This window comes from Psittacula echo (genome assembly GCF_963264785.1).
Source record: "Psittacula echo genome assembly, chromosome: 22".
Taxonomy (NCBI): Eukaryota; Metazoa; Chordata; class Aves; order Psittaciformes; family Psittacidae; genus Psittacula; species Psittacula echo.
The window spans coordinates 109,431-129,832 of record NC_137758.1 but is presented as its reverse complement, the minus strand read 5'-3'; the positions used below and the strand labels follow the sequence as shown (position 1 = coordinate 129,832).

At 47.2% G+C, this 20,402-nt stretch overlaps 1 protein-coding gene across 1 annotated transcript in view; it reads right to left on the bottom strand.

The window, feature by feature from the left end:
• Positions 1–15,964, bottom strand: part of MAGI3 (membrane associated guanylate kinase, WW and PDZ domain containing 3) — a gene marked incomplete at its 5' end in the record, with an annotated part of 74,124 nt that extends 58,160 nt beyond the window's left edge. Inside the window, one exon of the mRNA XM_080632941.1 lies at positions 15,643–15,964. Coding sequence (XP_080489067.1) covers positions 15,643–15,964 — 322 coding nt within the window. The remainder of the gene's footprint in view (positions 1–15,642) is intronic.
• Between the last annotated feature and the right edge of the window lie 4,438 nt (positions 15,965–20,402).

Genomic DNA, 20,402 nt, shown 5'->3' with positions numbered 1-20,402 from the left:
ACACTGTTTCAACAATACTAATACCTGTGATTTATAAGTATTTGTAACTCCACGTTCAAAACACAAGCAGTGGTGACAAGTGGAACGTTTTCACTGCCTTCTGCAAGATATTTACTAAGGTAGAAAGATTAATACCATAGATTCATATTAATAAGGCTACTCAAGCAGCAAAACTAAGTGACAGCAAACCATTTCACACTTCAGAGACTGGATCAAGAGAAGCCCTGAGGAGAAGGACTTGGGGGTATTGGTTGACAGAAGCTCCCTATGACCCGGCTTCAGTGTGTGCTTGAGCCCAGAACCCCCTCGGGTGCTGGGCTGCACCCCCACAGGGTGAGCAGCAGCTCAGGGAAGGGATCCTGCCCCTCTGCTGTGCTCTGGGGAGACCCCCACTGCAGTCCTAATCCAGCTCTGGGGCAGCAGCACCAGAGGGATGTGGAGCTGTTGGAGCGAGGCCAGAGGAGGCCATGGAGATGCTGCGAGGGCTGGAGCAGCTCTGCTCTGGAGCCAGGCTGGGAGAGCTGAGCTGGGTCAGCCTGGACAAGAGAAGGCTCCTGAAGGGGAGACCTTAGAGCAGCTCCAGTGCATAAAGGGGCTCCAGGAAACCTGGAGAGGGGCTTGGGACAAGGGCCTGTAGGGACAGGCCAAGGGGAATGGCTTTAACCTGCCAGAGGGGAGACTGAGATGAGCTCTTAGGCAGAAGCTCTTCGCTGTGAGGGTGCTGAGGCACTGGCCCAGGGTGCCCAGAGAAGCTGTGGCTGCCCCATCCCTGGCAGTGTTCAAGGCCAAGTTGGACACAGGGGCTTGGAGCAAGCTGCTCTAGTGGAAGGTGTCCCTGCGAGTGGCAGGGGTTGGAGCTGGATGAGCTTTGAGGTCCTTTCCAAAACAAACCAGTCTTTGATTCTACAATTTTCATTATGGCTGAGCAGAAAAATGTACCTTTTCCCCCTCAGGTTACTCAATTCCTCAGTGACAAAGCAGCAGGAGATAGAGAGATTAATGCTTGAAACCCAAACCTCATTTTGAATCTGTACACTTCACACTGGGGTTAGAAAAGATGTTCCTGGCTAAGCAAGACCCACATATTCTGAAATAGGTTGCAGAATAGAGCAGAACAAAACACCACCACGCAGTACAGCATAAACAACATTCAGCCCACTGCAGTTATTTGCTATTTTGGTGAACATTAAGCACCCTGCCCTAATGAATTTGTTTAAGTACCAGCAGCATCTCCTAATGGGCATTAATTAAACTTTGCATCTCTACCTTCACAAGAGCAAAGTAATTACTCACTGCTGTCCTACAGAGAGGGAAATAAAATCCCCAGGATTAGGGGGTTTTTACATTGAGTAAGTAGGGCAGACAGGAAAGCCTGCAAAACAGAGGCAAGTTGCTGTGCTTCATCATTCCATGACATGAGGAACATTTCAGGCCTTGCATTGCATAAAACTCTTTTCCTGCTGGCCTGTAAATAAGCCACAAGATAAGGTTTAATAATAGAACATAGGTCTGTCAAGGATGGAACTATGAGTCTTTACAAGTCCTAAGAGGACACAGCATAAGGCAGTTAGCTGTTACCTTGGATATGTTGTCTAATTTAATCACCAGCTGCCTATACCCATCAACATTTCATATCTTATCTATCAGTGAACACATTTTGTAAGTATTTTAGTCATAAATATGGCATATTAATGCTTCTCTAAGCCGCTATTTAAAACAGAAAGTATGTGCATGAGTGGCATCTGAAGCCGTCGGAGGTCTAGAACAATGGGCACCAGTTTTCACTTATTCATGCAAAACTGCTTTATACAACAGGGCCCAACTCTCACCGTGAAATCAAACCACAGCAATTTTGTCTTCAAACTTATGTCATTACCATTCTTTGGCTATACCAAACACAACACATTAAAGTTCACATCACAAACGCTATCTTCCGAGGAAACCCTCTCAACCCTGAAGCAAAGCCAAGGCAATAAATACTTCAAACCCTGGCTCAGCACAGGGATGCCATACTTGATTCCTTGGTGGCACTTCCACTCGAGGGCACTCACAGGACTAAGCAGTTTGCATAAACAAGTTTGCCCTGCACCAAAGCATTCCCAATCTAATCTCACTGCAAAGAAGATTAGTGAAATTACTGACCCATAATAATTTCAGCAACAGAGGTAAAAATACTTCCCTGGCACTTTCGGTCAGCTGATTTCCGAGGAATTCTTTAGACCAATAAAGGACAAAACAAGCCATTAAACATCATTCCCTGGGATTAATACAGGGCTCTGCCTCTCTCTTACGTAACAGGATTCTGGCATTCCCCCCCCTCCAAGTACATACATTAGGAGGAAATAATTTTTACAAATCTAAAACTTTAGGGCTTAGTTATTTCCTGATAGCCCTGTGGGTTTACAGGAAATAAACTGGATGTTAATCCCCTTGCATTTAATGAGTAGTACAGCAAACTCCACTGCTGTCTGTCACAAGAAGGTCACAGTAAACTTGGCATAGAACCAAAACAAAGGTGCACATACTGGCAATGAAATCTTAAAGAGGCTGGAAGGCTGAGGTAGTTTGAACTTTGGGTGTTCTTCTTGCTGTGTATTTGAGCAAAACCTGTGTTAAAATGCCTTGAAAATCCACCTATGTCATAGAATCCTAGAATGAACAGGTTGCCCGAAGAAGTGGTAAATGCTCTGGCAGTGTTCAAGGCCAGGCTGACCAGAGCCTTGGGTGACATGGGGAAGGACTCTTCATTAGGGATTGTAGTGATAGGACAAGGGGCAACGGGTTCAAACTTAAACAGGGGAAGTTTACATTGGATATAAGGAAGAAGTTCTTTACTGTAAGGGTGGTGAGGCACTGGAATGGGCTGCCCAGGGAGGCTGTGAACGCTCCATCCCTGGCGGTGTTCAAGGCCAGGTTGGACAGAGCCTTGGGTGCCATGGTTCAGTGTGAGGTGTCCCTGCCCATGGCAGGGGGGTTGGAACTGGATGATCTTAAGGTCCTTTCCAACCCTAACTATTCTAAGATTCTAATGAACTGGGTTAGAAAAGACCTTTATGATCATCAGGTCCACATCCTTTGCTTTTGCCATACAGATCACTTAGCTCAGGAGGGAAATACTTAATTGGCAGATTGACTTATACTTGAGTTCAAATTATTTGCCAATGGGTTTGTGTTTTGGTTTTTAATAATGCCTGGAAAAGAAGATGTAACATACATGCACCTCTGTATTCAGCTGGAGGAGAAAGTCAGCAGGACACCAGCTGTGCAAACAGAATAAACCAGCCTCATTTCTCCTTCGGTTATACTTTTTGCTGTGATCTTCCAAAAAGTCTTGCAGGGAGAAGCAAAACTGACACAACAGGCCCTCCTGCTTTTTGTTTTGATAGAAGACAGTGATTTTCCCATCCAGACTCAGTTTTAAGCTGGACACTGCAATGTGCTGCTTTACTCAGAAACCAAAATGCACACCTAAGTCACTATGGACATTATCGTCTGTTAAAGACTGGTTACAACTACAGCCCCTACTGAAGAAATACAACACGTTGCTTTCAAGGCCAGGTTGGATGGGACTTGGAGCAACCTGGTCCAGTGGAAGGTGCCCCTGCCCGTGGCAGGGGTTGGAGCTGGATGAGCTTTAAGGTCCCTTCCAACCCAAACCAGTCTGGGATTCCATGATTCTATGAATTTGGCAGTGAACCACCCAGTCCTCTAAAGGATTCTTTATACCTTTTTATCTTTAAGTTCACATTGTGCTTTCGTTTCTTGTGATGGCTTTAACAAAGCTGTGTTATCAGTTGCTTCTTATGTTTCTTTGTAACTTTTACTGCCAGTCTTCACCACCACAGGAATTTTATTTTCCATGGCTTCCAAGAATGATCCTTTATGTTCAACACCCAAACCACATTTTTCTTCTTAGGATATCAAGAATTAAAACCGGCTTAATTATCTGGATTCACCCAGCTGCCTGATCTCACAAGTTAAGATACATTTGCAGATACTCTAAAGCCTATTCAATCCAGTATCTTAGGCTACACTTCAATTTTTCCTCTGGGAACTTCTTTCATCAGTCCCCAGAGGCTACACTGCCCTGCCAGATACCCACAGCAGTGGGTCTCAGCTTGCCACTGAAGACCTAACATCATCTCCACTAACAACTTACTTTGATAAACTACATTACTGTATTAAACAGTAATGAAGCAGCCTCTTCAGATGGAACTTCTCTCATCTGTTCTTTCATCAATATGAAAGGAGGTTTCTTTCTTACATGTTTCTCCTAGCCTAGTGCAGAACTGGTGCATTCACCACTATGCAGCACTCCCCATCTCAATGGTGGGATCCTGCTGCGATAGCTCTCAACCGGCGCTCCAGACCTGCCAGTGTTCCACTTTGGCACCAAGCTAGGCCCCTGGGCACCCACAGCCATTTCATAAGAGCACGGTGAGACCCCTGTACCTCCTCCAGGAGAAGGAAGATCCAAGAATGTCTGATGCCACAGCTGGAGAGCACTCCAGAAGAAACTGGCCACTTCCAGAGGCAAAGCCCAAGGCTGACCACAGCCATTTCCCCCCTCAACAGCAGCACACCCCGCTTTGCCCACAGAGCACGCAGGAGCTGCTGATGCCTTGCAAAGGGCAAGCAGATGGGTCCTGGCAGAACGGTTCCTCAATTGCATGCTACGTCCTCACCTGCATGTTAATCCAGTCCTTAACAGAAGAGACATGGTTTGAATCCCAGAACATAATAGGGAACACTGAATTGCTATCAGAATACAACTGCAAAACAAGCCTGGTCCAAGGGAAATTAGTTTCTCCCTACATGTTTTATCAAAAAAAAAAAAAAAAAAAAAAAAAAAAACAACCCAAAAACCCAGAAAAAATCCAACCCAAAATCCAAACAACTCTGGCAAAGGCAGCAGGGACATTTCACTGGAAACTCGGCACTAAACACATTTCTTTCTATCCTCTACATTCAAAGCCTGATATACAAGCTAAGCCACTACCGATGGCTGGTTTTCAGAGCCCTTTCTGGCAGATGACTGCACAAAGCTCCCAACGTGTACTTTGAAAATGCAAAAAGGCCTTTAGTGTTCTTCACAGCTCAGAGAAGCTGCCCACTGCTGTACACCTCAAAGCACACTTGATTACCAGGAGGTAAACACCACTGGAACATACCAAGCATTCGTTTTTATTTCTAAAGACGCAAGATCTTTATTCATATTTGCACTACAAAGAAGTAGAAAGGCTGATGGCCAGGCCTAAAAATGCCTGTGGGTTTTCAGTGGGGTGGGTGAGGAAGGGAGCTTGGTTTTCTCTTTTAAATGACTGTGATGTTTAGTCTGTGATGCATCTTGAGTTGAAAACTTCTGAAAGTGTTTGTATGTACGCAAACGTGTAATGATCTGCAGACAGCTACTGAAGGTTGTAAAGCCACAAGCCAAGAACGGAGTAAACATCACCCCAATTCACACCTTCCAGGTGCTCCAGTAACTACAAGAAAAGTACCTTCTTTCAAAATAAAAAGTCCAATTCTTTATTTCCTGTTGTTAATAAGCTTCATAAAGCAACCCTGGACATGGCCAGGGTGCATCCCACATCTGCAGCTGTTTCTTCTTGTGGTGGCCCTTGGGCAGGCATCCTCCATCATGGTGGCAGCTCTGGTCACACCGCACTCATTGCTGGCACGTGCGAGGCACAGTGGGGTGGCTATGCATAGTAGGACATGTGCAATGTGTCCAATGTCACACCTGAACAGCCAGGAAGCACACTACAGCAAAGATGTGACCAACACACCCTGCAAAGCAAACATTTCAGGCTCCACCAGGCCAGAGTTTGCTAAACAGTGCACAGTTTGATGATATATGGGGATCATACTAGAGGAAATGTGAACATCTGTGCCTTCCCCACACAGTTATTGATTAGCACATACAAGTCACTAGAGTAGAAAGTGTTACAAGGCAAAGTTCAAACAGTTACTGAACCTTGTTCAGCCTGACTCCAGTGACTGCCCCAGTGCACCACAGGCCTGAAGATGAATTTCCTGCCATCAGGGTTAAAGCCTCATACTGTGCTGTGAGAGAAGGAGCAACAAACTCTTGATCCTGCTCTTTTGTACTATTATTGTATATTCTCATACTCATTCGCTTTGTGCTGTAATTCCAACTTTCTCTGTCTTGCTGCACAAGAGTTTTCCCAGGCTGGTGATCCCCTCCTTTGCATCTCCCCTACTTCTGTGTCTCTGAGATAAGGTGAGCAGTCATCCTCGAAGCACTCCTTGGTATTATTTGCAGAACTTGGCAACACCAACTTGTGACTTGCGCTTCCCATGTTCGCCACTGGGTCCAACCTGCCACGCATGTGTTGGCTCAACAAGGTGATGCTACTGGCTTCTTCTGAACACCCAGTACCAAAGATAGTCCTGGATGGTCCCAGCCTCACCAAACCAACAAGCGCAATGCAGCTATTGTTGTAGTCAGAGTTTGGGTTAGGTTCTAGGGCAATACTAGAATTTAGTAGTAAAACACTACTGGATTTGTAAGAAGGCATGGTCTCAATTCCCAAATGCAGTGGATTAAAGAAGAGACAACTTCAGTAACACAATTCACACAACCACATTAACCTTGTTGATTGCCTTTCCCACCTTTTGGAAAGAACACTTCATTATCATGCAGATGACACATTTCTAGACACAAAACCCAGAACACTTCTGATGTTTATCTAACATCCACAATCCATATTCATAAGACACCAGCTGTTAGTCTGATTGTATTTATTATCAGAAGTCAGTAATGAAATGGCACTGAAGTAGAACACAGTAAGAATCAGCATTCAAGTATACTGTGATCTGATAAGCTGGAATTTAAACTGGTTTTATACAGGTAACTGAAGAGATACGGCAATCCAGAGCTTAGAGGAATTGACTTTTTAACCGCATCGGAGGAAAATAACATACAATGCATCAATCTATACAAACTAGACTACTGTTCAGCAAGTGAAGAGGAGTACGGGATGGATAGTAATCACACTAGTGATTTTCAATTTGAAGAAGTTATATTCAATTGAGAGCAAACAACAATTTAGGAAAAATTACAGGCTTGAGAAACATACATATTGAAAAGCAGATTTAAGGAAGCATTTTTAAAGGTAGCTGTGAAAACACACCGTAAAAGATCAGAGAAAGCCCAGTTACATCTAACAACCTTAGTGTGCTTTGCAATGAAATTACATTTCCATGTAAGATCATTACTTTAACATGGAGATGCTGCGAGGGCTGGAGCAGCTCTGCTCTGGAGCGAGGCTGAGAGAGCTGGGCTGGGTCAGCCTGGACAAGAGAAGGCTCCTGAAGGGGAGACCTTAGAGCAGCTCCAGTGCATAAAGGGGCTCCAGGAAACCTGGAGAGGGGCCTGGGACAAGGGCCTGTAGGGACAGGCCAAGGGGAATGGCTTTAACCTGCCAGAGGGGAGACTGAGATGAGCTCTTAGGCAGAAGCTTTTTGCTGTGAGGGTGCTGAGGCACTGGCCCAGGGTGCCCAGAGAAGCTGTGGCTGCCCCATCCCTGGCAGTGTTCAAGGCCAGGTTGGACACAGGGGCTTGGAGCAAGCTGCTCTAGTGGAAGGTGTCCCTGCCCGTGGCAGGGGTTGGGACTGGATGAGCTTTAAGGTCGCTTCAATCCAAACCAGTCTGGGATTCTATGATTTGCGTATGACAAAAAAAAAGCACAGTGACATGAGCTTGAAGACTGCTACGATTGTATCTCATATTGAAAGCTACACCTAAACTAATTGTAGACTATGGTTATGTGCAACCACCCCTATTCTGCATCTTAAACAGCAGCACTAAGGGACAGCTTGTACGTAGGTTTTAAATGCCAGTGTGGGAAAAGTAAGACACACTGCAGCATCTCTTGACTTGCTGCACCCATTGTCCAATGTCCGTTTCTCCATTAGTGCCTTTACAGTCTCCCTGATACCACACTCACACCCCTCCTAGGACAATTCTTTTCTCACCAAAAGGGTACCCTCTTGCTTTTAAAACTGATTAGCTTGGAAGCTAGCCCATCGGATTCAGCGACTGCAGATCTGTCACCTGGGAGCAGCTCCTGTTCCCACTATGACCCGCAGAGAGCCCAAAAAAGATTAACACAGATTCCACTAGTAATTAGCAACTGAGAAGATGAATTAGTTAAGATTCTGTTTTCTGTGATTGTGTAACAGATCAATACAAGTCTGTAATCTTCCTACTGCATTTTCTGTTCACCTTCTGTTCAGCAGAACTAAATAAGGCATTTACACTCAAATACAAAGAGCTCATATTTTTCTTAATCCAAATCTAGTACTCTCAGGAATACTGTTGCTTTGAAGAAGGAAATTGTTCCCATTCAGGGAACAAGACGTGATTTAACTTAACAGCCCACAAATGTGACCAGATACTTCTTAAAAGGAAGAATCATGAATTAAAAAACAAGAACCAGAAGAATGAATTCCAAGACCTTAAAACAGAGCAACGATCAAAACTGGAGCAAGTTTTTCAGCTGTCAATTTGAATGCACAACCCTTGTGATAGTTTAACTTTTTGGTTGGTATTCTTGGTTTTTAGGGTTTTTTTTCGGCTTTTTAGGAATGATCACCTGAAGAATATCTCGAAGCAGACATTTCAGTGCTAAAGGAGCACAGTGCATAGCAAATTAGACAAGCAGAGCTTGTTTGCTGCAGGAGTTTTCTAAAAAGACAGGTTTGGTTTGAAATGTCTTTGCTTAACAAAAGCAAAATGAAAATTCTTAAAAAAAAAAAAAAAAAATAAGGAAATTTTATCTTTTGAGTGATAAACCCAGCCATTTTCTACATCTAACCAGCACTTCTTTAAAGCCAGCCAAGAATGCAACAGCAATACTTAGACAAAAATTATGAAGACCAAATCTGCTCTTGAAATCATGGCTTCTAATAAAGCCTCGTGTTTATTTTGTTCTTGGCTCGCTCACATTGAACAGAAAGCCTCCTGCCATTGAAGAGTAATGGCAAAATTAGTTTCAAGGATTTTAAGCAAGTTCTATGCTGGCATGGAAGCCTAAGCTTTTGTCTTTTAATAGAAAAGCAACAGACGCAGATGCACGAATTTCAGTCCAAACTGTCTACCTGAATGAGAAAATTTCCTTCCAGGAATAACTGGAATAAAAGTGCTTGATTCTTCAGTCCTAGTGAAAATCTCATTCCCCTAAAGCAAAGGACACAGGGGAGGTGGGTTTGGAGAATACCAACTGCACCATCCGCTCTGCCACCAGCTCCAGGTAAATGCTGACTTTACTCCACACTGTTCTGCTGAGTCTCTCCTGTGAGACACCAATGAATGGTACAAGGAGAAGATGGGTTTTCCTGAAGGAAACAAAGAGGTGCAAAATAAAACCATGGTGTTAAGCAGCACACTAGGAAATCCACGAGGCCCTGTTATCATTTGAAACCAGCATGCCAAGAAAGAGCAGAACAATTAAAGCACATTTAGGATGTAATCATTAACACAGTGCTCATCCCAGTAAAATTTAAACAATGAGTATGTGAAAGGGAAAGGCAGTATGTTCTATGCCAAGAATAATGTGTTTATATAAAGATGGATGTGAGAAACAAGATTATAAATTACATGCACATACTCACACCCATCCCTTGGCAAGTGCTTGATAGTCCTCTGCATTCACACATCTGAGATGCAAGCTAATAGCTTTTTGTGCAAGGCAGCTCTCTCAAACTGCTGTAAGGACACACCACTGCTACTGCTGATGCTTTAGAGAAATGACAGCCTCCAGCAGGAAGTGTTTCTTGTTCAGTTTCCTAAGAGCGCACATCTGTCTTCTGCCCAGTTTCATGAAACTGGGATACCCTACACATTCATTATAGCAACCCTGTATGTTTTGGGCTTTTCTTAGTGTGGCAAATCAAATCAATCTTGCCTTCTATAAAAATGGATCTGTTCCCAGCGCACTCTAGAGCAGGGAGGGCAGTTTTGCAGGCCAGCATCCAGCAGCCCTCACCTATCATGCATCAAGGACTGAGGGATCCAAGCTGGCTGCCTCAGCTCCTCAGACCAGAGTAACACATCAGTGCGCCTGATCGTCAAGCTGGCCTAATGCCAGCTTCCAGAGAAACACAGAACTAGGGTAATGCCTTTCCACGGAGAGGCAGAATGATCCAAGTGTGTACGCAGATCTCTCTTTTAACACAGCACATTCAGATTTCATCTGAGTTTGTGAGAACAGCCTCGGAGTGCAGCATGCTCTCCTCCCTGCCTTAATTGCCAAACATGCAAATGTTTACCCTCACATGGAGGTTTTGTACCTACTTCAAGCACAAGAGAAAATGTAAATGAATCTTACATACTCAGCTTGGAGTATTAAGTCTTGAGCACTGAATCTGAGTCACTGTATTTGGCACCACCACTTTCATTCATTCTGCTTCAGAGAAGGGACCCCCATGCACATGAATTCTAAATACTGCCATTAACTCCTGTTGGTAAAGGGAGGCATTAGGGATCAATCACCACACTACTTTACCATCACGAGGAAATGCATCCTGCAGTTAAGTTGTCTTCTTGTAAGCTTGCACTAGATTTTGATCAGGAGAGCATTTTGGTAAGGAAAGGCCTGCTAGCTTCAGGATCTGCAAGTCCCAAGAGCATTACATGAAATATACTGACTTGGAAAAATTAATTTGGTGTCAAGAAGTTCAGTACTACCTCCACCTGTCAATCACCTCTTTCTCTGCACTGTAATTCAAGCACAGCAATAGATTAGAAGCAGTTCGAGCTCCCAGGTCAAAAGGCTGAGCGCACACAAAGCAGCAAGGTGCATCAGCTTAGGACTGGGGAGTACTTCATGTATTGCCAACTGCATGAAAGACTGAAAAAATAAAGATCCCCAGAGTTGTGTGAGTATGAGCTGAGAAGTCCTCCATGGAGGGAAAAGAACATCAAAGGCATAACTGACATCTGACTGCAGCCAGGCGATCCAGCCTGGAGATAATGAATAAATGCCTCAGTTGGAGGAAGAGCTCCAGCCACAACTGTGAAAGTCAGCTACAAAACAAGTACATAGGACATCGAGGTTTAGTAGTTTCAGAAGCACTGAGACTGTTAAAAAAGCAAAATAACAGCCTAAAGGGAACTCTTCATCATTTTAAATCTTGCTGCATTTTTCTGATTAAAGATCGGTTCTGACACAGTGGAGCCAACATGCATTCTCTCAACCAAGGGACAAAACTATGCACTCTGGAAGAGTTCCTCAAGTGGAAGAGCTACAAGATTCTGCCCATTACTTCCCAGATGCTAGTTATAGTGGCCATGAAACCATAATAATTGCCACAAAGTAGATGTATTCAGCAAAGCTCCTTAGTTTGGAAGGAAAACACATTCCTTCCTACGCAGTATCTGGCAACTCAGACTGCTGCAAGAGGAACTTGCAGATCAGTAAATTTTCTTACTTTAAGCCTGCAACCTAGTTTTGATGTATTTTGGCTACCATATTGCTATGAAGAAGGCATTCCAAGTTGCACTGATGAGTGTTTTAGCAAGCAGGCTCACCTGCACATACAAACATCTTTCTGGCTAAATCTGAATGATATATGCAAGTAGTAGATACTCACAGAGGATGAACTAAAACAAAAGGCTTTAGTTTTTCCTTAACAGAAATAAAAGAACCTGCAGCAGTGCCAGCTAGTTACAAGGCTAACACACTAACCCTGGTAACACTGGGCAGGGAAGGTCATCGAGCCACACGGCAGCCATCATTTGGATGCATGTAAGCAGGTGATTAGGTCCAAACCAGTACCTCCCAAGTGTGGCTGTAATACAAATTGCTCTTTATGATGAGCCAGCCCATATTAGTGTGCATGCACACACATACTAGTACCATGCTGCTCAAAAAGCCTTCTTTCTCTGTACTGCTGTTTTGCTCATCTGATCAAGATGATGAATTAGGCAAGAAGCGAGGTTATAATCTCAAACATCAACTAGAATGAAGGGATATTTAACTTTTGTTCAGACAACTCAGACCCCAGTATCAGACAAGGTGTACTGGCAGAGCTTGAGACCAGCCTTCTGCAGACTTTGCTATATCAACCCCTACCAACACTGGAACTGAAGATTTTCCAGCTCACCTCTAAACATCTGGGCCAGACCTCGTCTGTGGCATGGCTGTGGCGTCAATGACACTCATCTCCAGCATGTGGCACACTGAATCGCAGACTCGTTTGGGCTGAAGGGACCCTAAATCTCATCCAGTCCCAACCTCCAGCCACAGGCAGGGACACCTTTCACTAGACCATGTTGCGCAAAGCCCCATCCAGCTTGGCCCTGGGCAACACCGGTCTTGTTCCCTCTCCTCAGCAAGGAAAGGGAAGAACAAATTTCTACATCAACAAAATGGTCCATCATTTGTGATGTGCAGTTAACAGATGGCGTTCAAATTAACATTCGTATCTTTCAAGTGTCTTATCAAACAAGGCTAAACAGCATCTTGAAATTTCCATTTTAAATTTTCTATGAGATTGCTAGAAGTATCACAGACAGATTTTACTGCTGTCAACTAAAGCTGTTGCCGCCTTTAATGAAGGACTAGATCCCTACTTGAAATAAAGCAGTCCAGTCCCCTGACATGCTGTTCAAGGCTATCAGGACACCTGCACAGAAGGAAGTCTCTTCCACCTTCACCTGGAAGACAGAGGCAGCTCTCAAACACCAACGTTGCCTTTCTGAAATGCAGACGCAGACCATAAGTGCCTTATATAAGCCCTAAAATTCAGTGACAAGAAGACAAATTCCGCACTGTCACAGTGAAGAACCCTGAAGTTGGATCCTTCTCAGACTTGTGTCCCAATAGCATTCAAATCTGAAGAGCCACTGGGCACATGAAGGCATGGTGGCAGACATTCAATGCCTTTCCACATGACACTTCATTTGACAGAGAGCAGTTTTGACTGAGAGAAGTATGAAACGCAGGACCCTAAGAAAACCAGTAATGCAATTACAGGTCTCTGAGAACTCAGACATACTGCAAGCACACCACGGACCACCAGCCCCCCGGCCCTCATTCACTTCACCACCACAACTCTGCACATCTTCCCAGCCACTTTCCAAAGATCAGCAAGTCTGGATTGCTCTGGATCACAAGGGGTGGAATGGAAGCTAAATTCAAAGTCACAGGTCTTTGCAGAGAATGCCTTGTCAACAACTTTCCTAATTACATATATCCTAACTGGAATACTGCCACTGAGCGCTGCTGTGGCAACCTTGCCGAGAAAGCAACCAAGAGAAACAGTATGCTTTAAAATCCTGTATTTACGGACACTAAGTCTAACACAGAAAATTACTGCAAAACTCATCTGATGTGGCAATATGTTCCAGTATGGGAAAAATTACTGGATCTGAAGCTTTAGTTTGATCTGTTCCAAACGTTATATAAAAATCAGCATTAGAATGCTAGTTCTCTTTTTACAACTCAACCTACTGTTCAGTTTACAAGCTCTGGATGAGTACGTTAAACAGCACAGGTCTTTGCAAGACTCCAGCAGTAGCTTCCTTCTGTCGAGAACATTGTTCCTGTATTTTAACCAGCTACTAATCCACAGGGGAATTCTGCTCTTATCTTTTGGCAGCTACACTGCCACACAACGCTCACTCACAGAGAGCTTCGCTCAGGATCTGGTGTTACCTTCCTGAAAGCCTATTTGAAAATCCATCACATCAAGATACTCAGATTTGATTAAACCAACCAGTGAACCTTTAAAAACTGCAGACTTCTAAAAAGCAACCCGTTCTCCTCATTAGATGGTATTTATTCACATGCCAAACAGTTCCATTCTAAGCTGTATTTTTAGCCAGCTTGCTGTAATCAGAAGTGAGTCCTGTTGATCTTCCAGACGCTTTCTCCACCTCTTACCCTCTTCCACACCACCAATGATTTAAGGAACAAACAACTCGCTGGTCTTTGGTGGCTCATATCTGAAACTCCTGATGAACATCAATTTCTACTGTTTGTTGTATCAATTTCATCTAAATCTTCTCACCCAGTTTTAACCTGACAGCTTGAGACACCTCTCCCTTACGGAAAGTCCCAGTACAGGAATACCCCTATTACCCTCTGTAGGTAAACACAAGGAATTCCTTTGATTATCCAACTATAGATTTATCTTCCACAAGCTTTCCCTTTTTAGAAGAGATTTATTATTATTTTCTATCTTGATTTGCTCCTCAGGATTTTTTTTAATCCTCTTACAACTTGCAACTGTTTGTTCTTTTTTATTTTCTTCATTCAGATGGGATTTCCAATTTTGGAACTAAAGACATCTTCCAAAGCCTACTAGGCTTCTATACGTGCTTTTAGGGGTGTGTTTGTTTTTCTTTTGCCTTCATTTTGTCTAACAAGCAATATGCATCAGGATCAATGCCACAGGCTCTATATACAGGATGACTTTTCATCAGTGGTCAAACAATGAAAATCTGATTTAAAATATATATTACCTAAAGTCAAATGATAACCCAGCAGTTATGAAAGAAGAAGCACTACAGACTTCAATCCAGGAAGTACCTATACCAGTTGGGATTCGGAGAGAAACAGTTTAACAGAGACAGTTTCTCTGTAACACATCGTGCTGAGACCTGGATCGTCTGAGCAAGGAAGCGGTAAATCTGAAGCTCTTTACACTGTGAATCATTAGGTCCTATGACTGCAGGTACCACTATCCAGCATTAACTTGCCATTTGACAGGCATGTCGATAAAGCAGATCGCACCGCAATGATCTGATAGTGTTAATTAATTAAAACATACTCAAAATTAATCCAAATCTATGGAAGAAGAACACCCAGAGTCTGGTCTCGGGGTTTCTCCCTGGCAAACCAGAAGCCAAGAGGACAGCGCGATGGCGTTCTCCAAGCCGCGCTCCCGCTCCTCAGCTCTGAGCGCTGCACCCCACGGGGCTCGGGAACCAGCGAGCACAGGCACCGCGCAAAGCCGCGGACGGTGGCTCCGCAGGCTGCGGACCCGGGACAGCCGGTGCCGCGCACACCGACATACCGGCGGCCGGCACTCCCGAAACCGGCGAACCCCGCCAGGCCTGCGCAGTGTCACACCCCTTCCGAGGCACAGCGGCGGGACGGCCGGCACCCGCCTGGCCCCGTAAGCGCCTGGGAGCCGGAGCCGCCGGGCAGCCTGGCACGGTGGGGGCAGAGGCGGGCAGCAGCGGCCGGGGAGCGGGCGCTCTCCCCGCCGCACAACCGCGCGCAGCGGAACCCCCGGGCTCGGCCACAGGGACCGCGCCGGCGGCCCTCGGAGGCCAACCCGCTGCCCGTCCCCGACGGGCCAGTGGGAAAAGCGCTGCCCGGAGCCAGATCGAGCCCCCACGCGGCAGCGGGACCCCCCCTTCCCCTTCCCGGTAGCCCCGTTCGGCTGAGGCGCCCTCTCAGGAGCCGAGGAAACTTTATCAGCCCGGCACCCGCCCCCCTGCGCCCCGCCGAGTCGGCGGTCCCGCTCCTCGCCGCGGCCCTCCCGCCGCCCCTCAGGGCGCCGGCGCGGCTGGGCCTATCCACGGCGGCTCGGCGGCGGCGCGGGCAGTGGCGAGGCGGGCCGCGGGTCCTGCGGGCGCGGCGCGGCCTGCGGCGGGCGGCTCACCTGGGCGCACGGTCTTGAGGCGCACGGGCTCCCTGAAGTGCCGGACGACGGCCAGCGTGTCGCGGTGCGTGAGGCCGCTGACGGGGGTGCCGTTCACCTCCAGCAGCACGTCGCCCGGCGCCGGCGCCTTGCCCGAAAGCAGCGCGGGGCCCGGCGCGCCCTCACCGCCCGGCAGCAGGCGGCCTGCCAGGTACACGAACTCGCCGCGCTCAGCGCCGCCGCGCAGGAGGTCGGGGTCGGGCCCCGCCGGGCCGCCCCAGGAGACCACGCACTCCTGCACCTTGCTCAGCCAGTGCCGCTTCTTCCGCAGCGTCTTGGACATACCGCACCCCGGGCCGCCGCTGCCCGCCCCGGCCGCGGCTGCCGCCCGACTGCCACCGCCCCGCCGCGCGCGCCCCGCCCCGGGCCCGCCCCGCCCCGCCGCGCGCGCCCCGCCCAGCCCGGGACCCGCCCCGCCGCGCGCGCCCCCGGTCCCGCCGCGCCCCCGCCGCGCCCCGGTCGGGCCGTGCTGGCCACGCCCCTCCGCACGAAGGGGCGGGGGTTGCTCCGTCAACGCGGCGGGGTGTGGGTGTGGCCGCCTCGGCTGGGAGCAGCCCCTCAGTGAGCGGGCGGGAGACCCCTCGTCAGCGCCCGCCTGGGGCGGGGTCTGTCCTCAGCGAGGGGCCTCCTCAGCCGCGAGTGCCCTCAACCAAGTTTCCCTTCAGCCACGGGCCCTTTCAGCCAAGTTCCCCGATCAGCCACCGGCCCCCTCAGGCAAGATCGCTCCTCAGCCAGTGCCCGCCTGGGCCAGGATCTCTGCTCAGGCAATATCTGCCCTCAGCCGGGAACCTTCCTGAGTCAGTGCCTACCTGAGGCAGGGTCTCTCCTCAGAGAGGAGCTCCCTCAACCACGTTCCCCCCTCAGCCAGGATCTCCCCTCAGGCAGTGCCCACCTCAGGCAGGGTTCTCTCATCAATCAGGAGCCGCCTTCAGCCAGGATCTCCCCTGTCAGTGCCCAGCTCAGGCCCTGCTGCATGGCGGCACTCTGGAGACCCTTCGCTGCAGGGATGGATGGCCACCTTCCCCTGCTGCTGTGCCGGTGGCTCCCCGCACCAGCCCTGGTGCTCCTCGCCACCCTCCCCTCGGTGCTGCCTCGGGGCGTGCATGCAGCTGCCTCAGGTGTTGGCATTCACTGCCTACACAACACAAGAGGTGCAATGGCCGCTCTCCACATGGTCGCCATCACTGGAGCCGGATGGTTCAAGCTATTCAAACCTTGGGCCAAAGCAGAGGTCAAAATGATGGCTACAATTTAGATATAGTATCACAGTATCACAGTATGTTAGAGATTGGAAGGGACCTCAAAAGATCATCTAGTCCAATCCCCCTATCAGAGCAGGAACACCTAGATAAGGTTACACAGGAATGTGTCCAGGCGGGTTTTGAATGTCTCCAGAGAAGGAGACTCCACAACCTCCCTGGGCAGCCTGTTCCAGTGTTCCATCACCCTCACTGAGAAGAAGTTTCTTCTCAAGTTTAAGTGGAACCTCTTGTGTTCCAGTTTGTACCCATTACCCCTTGTCCTATCATTGTTTGCCACTGAGAAGAGCCTGGCTCCATCCTCGTGACGCTCCCCCTTTATATATTTATATACACTTATAAGGTCACCCCTCAGTCTCCTCTTCTCCAAACTATAGAGACCCAGCTCCCTCAGCCTTTCCTCATAAGGGAGATGCTCCACTCCCTTAATCATCTTAGTTGCCCTGTGCTGGACTCTCTCCAGCAGGTCCCTGTCCTTCTTGAACTGAGGGGCCCAGAACTGGACACAATATTCCAGATGCGGTCTCACCAGGGCAGAGTAGAGGGGGAGGAGGACCTCTCTCGACCTACTAACCACCCCCCTTCTAATACACCCCAGGATGCCATTGGCCTTCTTGGCCACAAGGGCACAGTGTTGGCTCATGGTCATCCTGCCATCCACCAGGACTCCCAGGTCCCTCTCCCCTACACTACTCTCTAACAGGTCGTTCCCCAACCTATACTGGAACCTGGGGTTGTTCCTGCCCAGATGCAGGACTCTACACTTTCCCTTGTTATATTTCATCAAGTTACTCCCTGCCCAACTCTCCAGCCTGTCCAGGTCACGCTGGATGGCAGCACAGCCTTCTGGCGTGTCAGCCACTCCTCCCAGCTTAATATCATCAGCAAACTTGCTGATAGTACACTCAATTCCCTCATCTAAATCATTAATCAGATATGCCCATGAAGCCTTTTTTTGACTGGAAAACACAACTCCAACACATTTGCTCTCCACGTGAGCTTTTTTATGTAGCTGTGTATCAGAGATTCCAGTGTAGCAATTAGCTCAGGCCAGGTACGGATATTACATGCCAGGTATGTGCTACGAAAACCATGGCGTTTGGAAGCATAGCACAGCTGTTTAACGAATGAAACACTAAAAACTACTGACCACAGGAAAGTTCACTCCAAGTCAGTCACTGCTGTAAAAACTGAAGATTCATCACAGAATCCCAGACAGGTTTGGGTTGAAGGGACCTTAAAGCCCATCCAGTTCCAACTCCCTGCCACGGGCAAGGACACCTTCACTAGAGCGGGTTGCTCCCAGCCTTATCCACCCTGGCCTTGAACACTTCCAATCCTTCGAAAGCTTTACAGTTCAAATGACAAATTTCTCTGCCGAGTGCATTTAAATTGTTCTACTCAGAGGCTGAATTTCCACTGCAAAGTTATTTTGGACAGTGTTCCAGGAGTATTGTGAAGGCTCCAGCTGTGCCATGCAGGCTTAGGTCCTCACTGAGCGGTGGGGCTGCAAAACTGGAGTCCTGAGAAGGTACGGAACGGATGTTGTTTGCAAATAAAGAGGTGTGACTTTGCGTAACTCATGTATTTTCCATAGGAGGAAGTGAAGGAGCTGGTATCTGCAGAGTCCAAAGAATGTTTGCTGAGCTGTGAAACAATGGGTTGTTGTTGCCATTGTGTCCCTGTGTTCACGTCAGTTTGCACAACAGAGCAGGTTAGAAAGATCACATTTCAACATGGAATGTTCTGCAATGGTAAACAGCAGCAAGTGGTTAATTTCTGCCTGGTCCAGAAACCACTAAAACCTGCTCATAACAAATACCAATAACTTCTGCTACTGGGTATTCTGCTGTTCTTTAAGACCTGTTAGTCTGTGACTTACACAGTAGTTACCACCAAAACAGCAGGAATGTTTCCAAAGAAGTTAGAAGAACACCAATCATATAACAAAACTCTGCTCACTGGGGTAAAACAATGTAATCTAAACTTGTCTGGGGACACAAACCGAGTGCTCCCAATACAGCTGAGGTGTAATGCCTCCGGCACTAATGGATTTGCAGCAAGCACAGGTTTATCTCATTGTGCTCGGTGCTATTTGAGGTACATTGGGCTGTCAGCCAACAGGCATGGAAAAAGCTGCTGCAGACAAATTTTCTTTCACACTGGCCGAATGGAAGCAAGGCTGAGAGCTGTGTGGCGTTTGTGATCTGAACATTAAAGGGATGCTGTCACATTATTGAAAACCAACCTTCAATATTTTACACAGGAATTGTGACACCAGGCGTGATCCAAAATTTATGAGCTGCTGACAGGGGCCTGTGGCAGGCGTTCCAGAGAATACACACAATCATGTGTAGACAGCACGGACATCTCAAAGAGGACGTGAGTGTCCTTTTGGCTCCAAGGTTAGCAGGTACTCCATCTCCCCAAACAGGAGGCTTGTCTGCCCTTACTGTATGGAAATGCAACTCAGTCTTTTCACTGGCTGAGACTTTCAAACCTTGGAGTGAGATCCCTGCTATGCTTACACACCTGACATGAGCGACAGCTTCACAAATAACGCTAGCTAATAACACTAATCAGAATCACAGACTGCTTTGGGTTGGAAGGGACCTTAAAGATCATCTAGTTCCAATCTCCTGCCATGGGCAAGGACACCTTCCACTAGCCCTATTTTGTTATTTTTACACCAAAAGCAAGTCATGAAGCTGCTGTTCCTTCAGTGAAAGTCCTGTTGTCTTCAGTATAAATTTGAAAGCCAAAAAACCCTTCCTGATCCTTTGTAAATTTTATGAAGCTTCCCACCTCCACAATGCCAGTAAGTTGCGCAGGTCCCTTGTACAGTGTATGAATGATAATCCTCTTCTGGAGCTGCACATTTACCTTTCAGCCTCACTGTATGCTGAGAGAGTAAATAGTGCTGTTGAATGTATTTCAAAGCAAATTTCAGAACATGAACAAATTGCTTGGGAACCAACAGACAATTTTAATTCTCATCTATGCCACATGACAACGAGTACGTTCATCCTGCTTTCCTTCCTCCCTTCTGATTACTCATTGCAGCTCAGAAACATGTGAAGTGTCTGCACCACCTTGCAGTGCACAGAAGGAGCGTGCTCTGCACCACCAGCAGCCCCAGCCTTCCGAGGTGTTGTGTGTTTACTGAGCACTGGCATTTAGAATATCAGCAAGCTGAAAAGGGCCATCAAAGAGAAATCAGTGTGGCATCTCTGGTTCATCACCCATCATGCCATGGCAGCTGCCATCCCACTGTGCTGTTGGCATCAGCATATATACAGATGCCACAAAAACAGGGTGCTGAGCTCCACCACACCAGAACTAAGGAAATAAACTGCATCAAGACACTGCAGCTTCTTGGTAGGCAGGAAAGCAGAGTTTGTTTATCACACTGCTAAAGTTCAAAGGCAATCAAAACAGCAAAAACTCATCAGACTGCTGTTG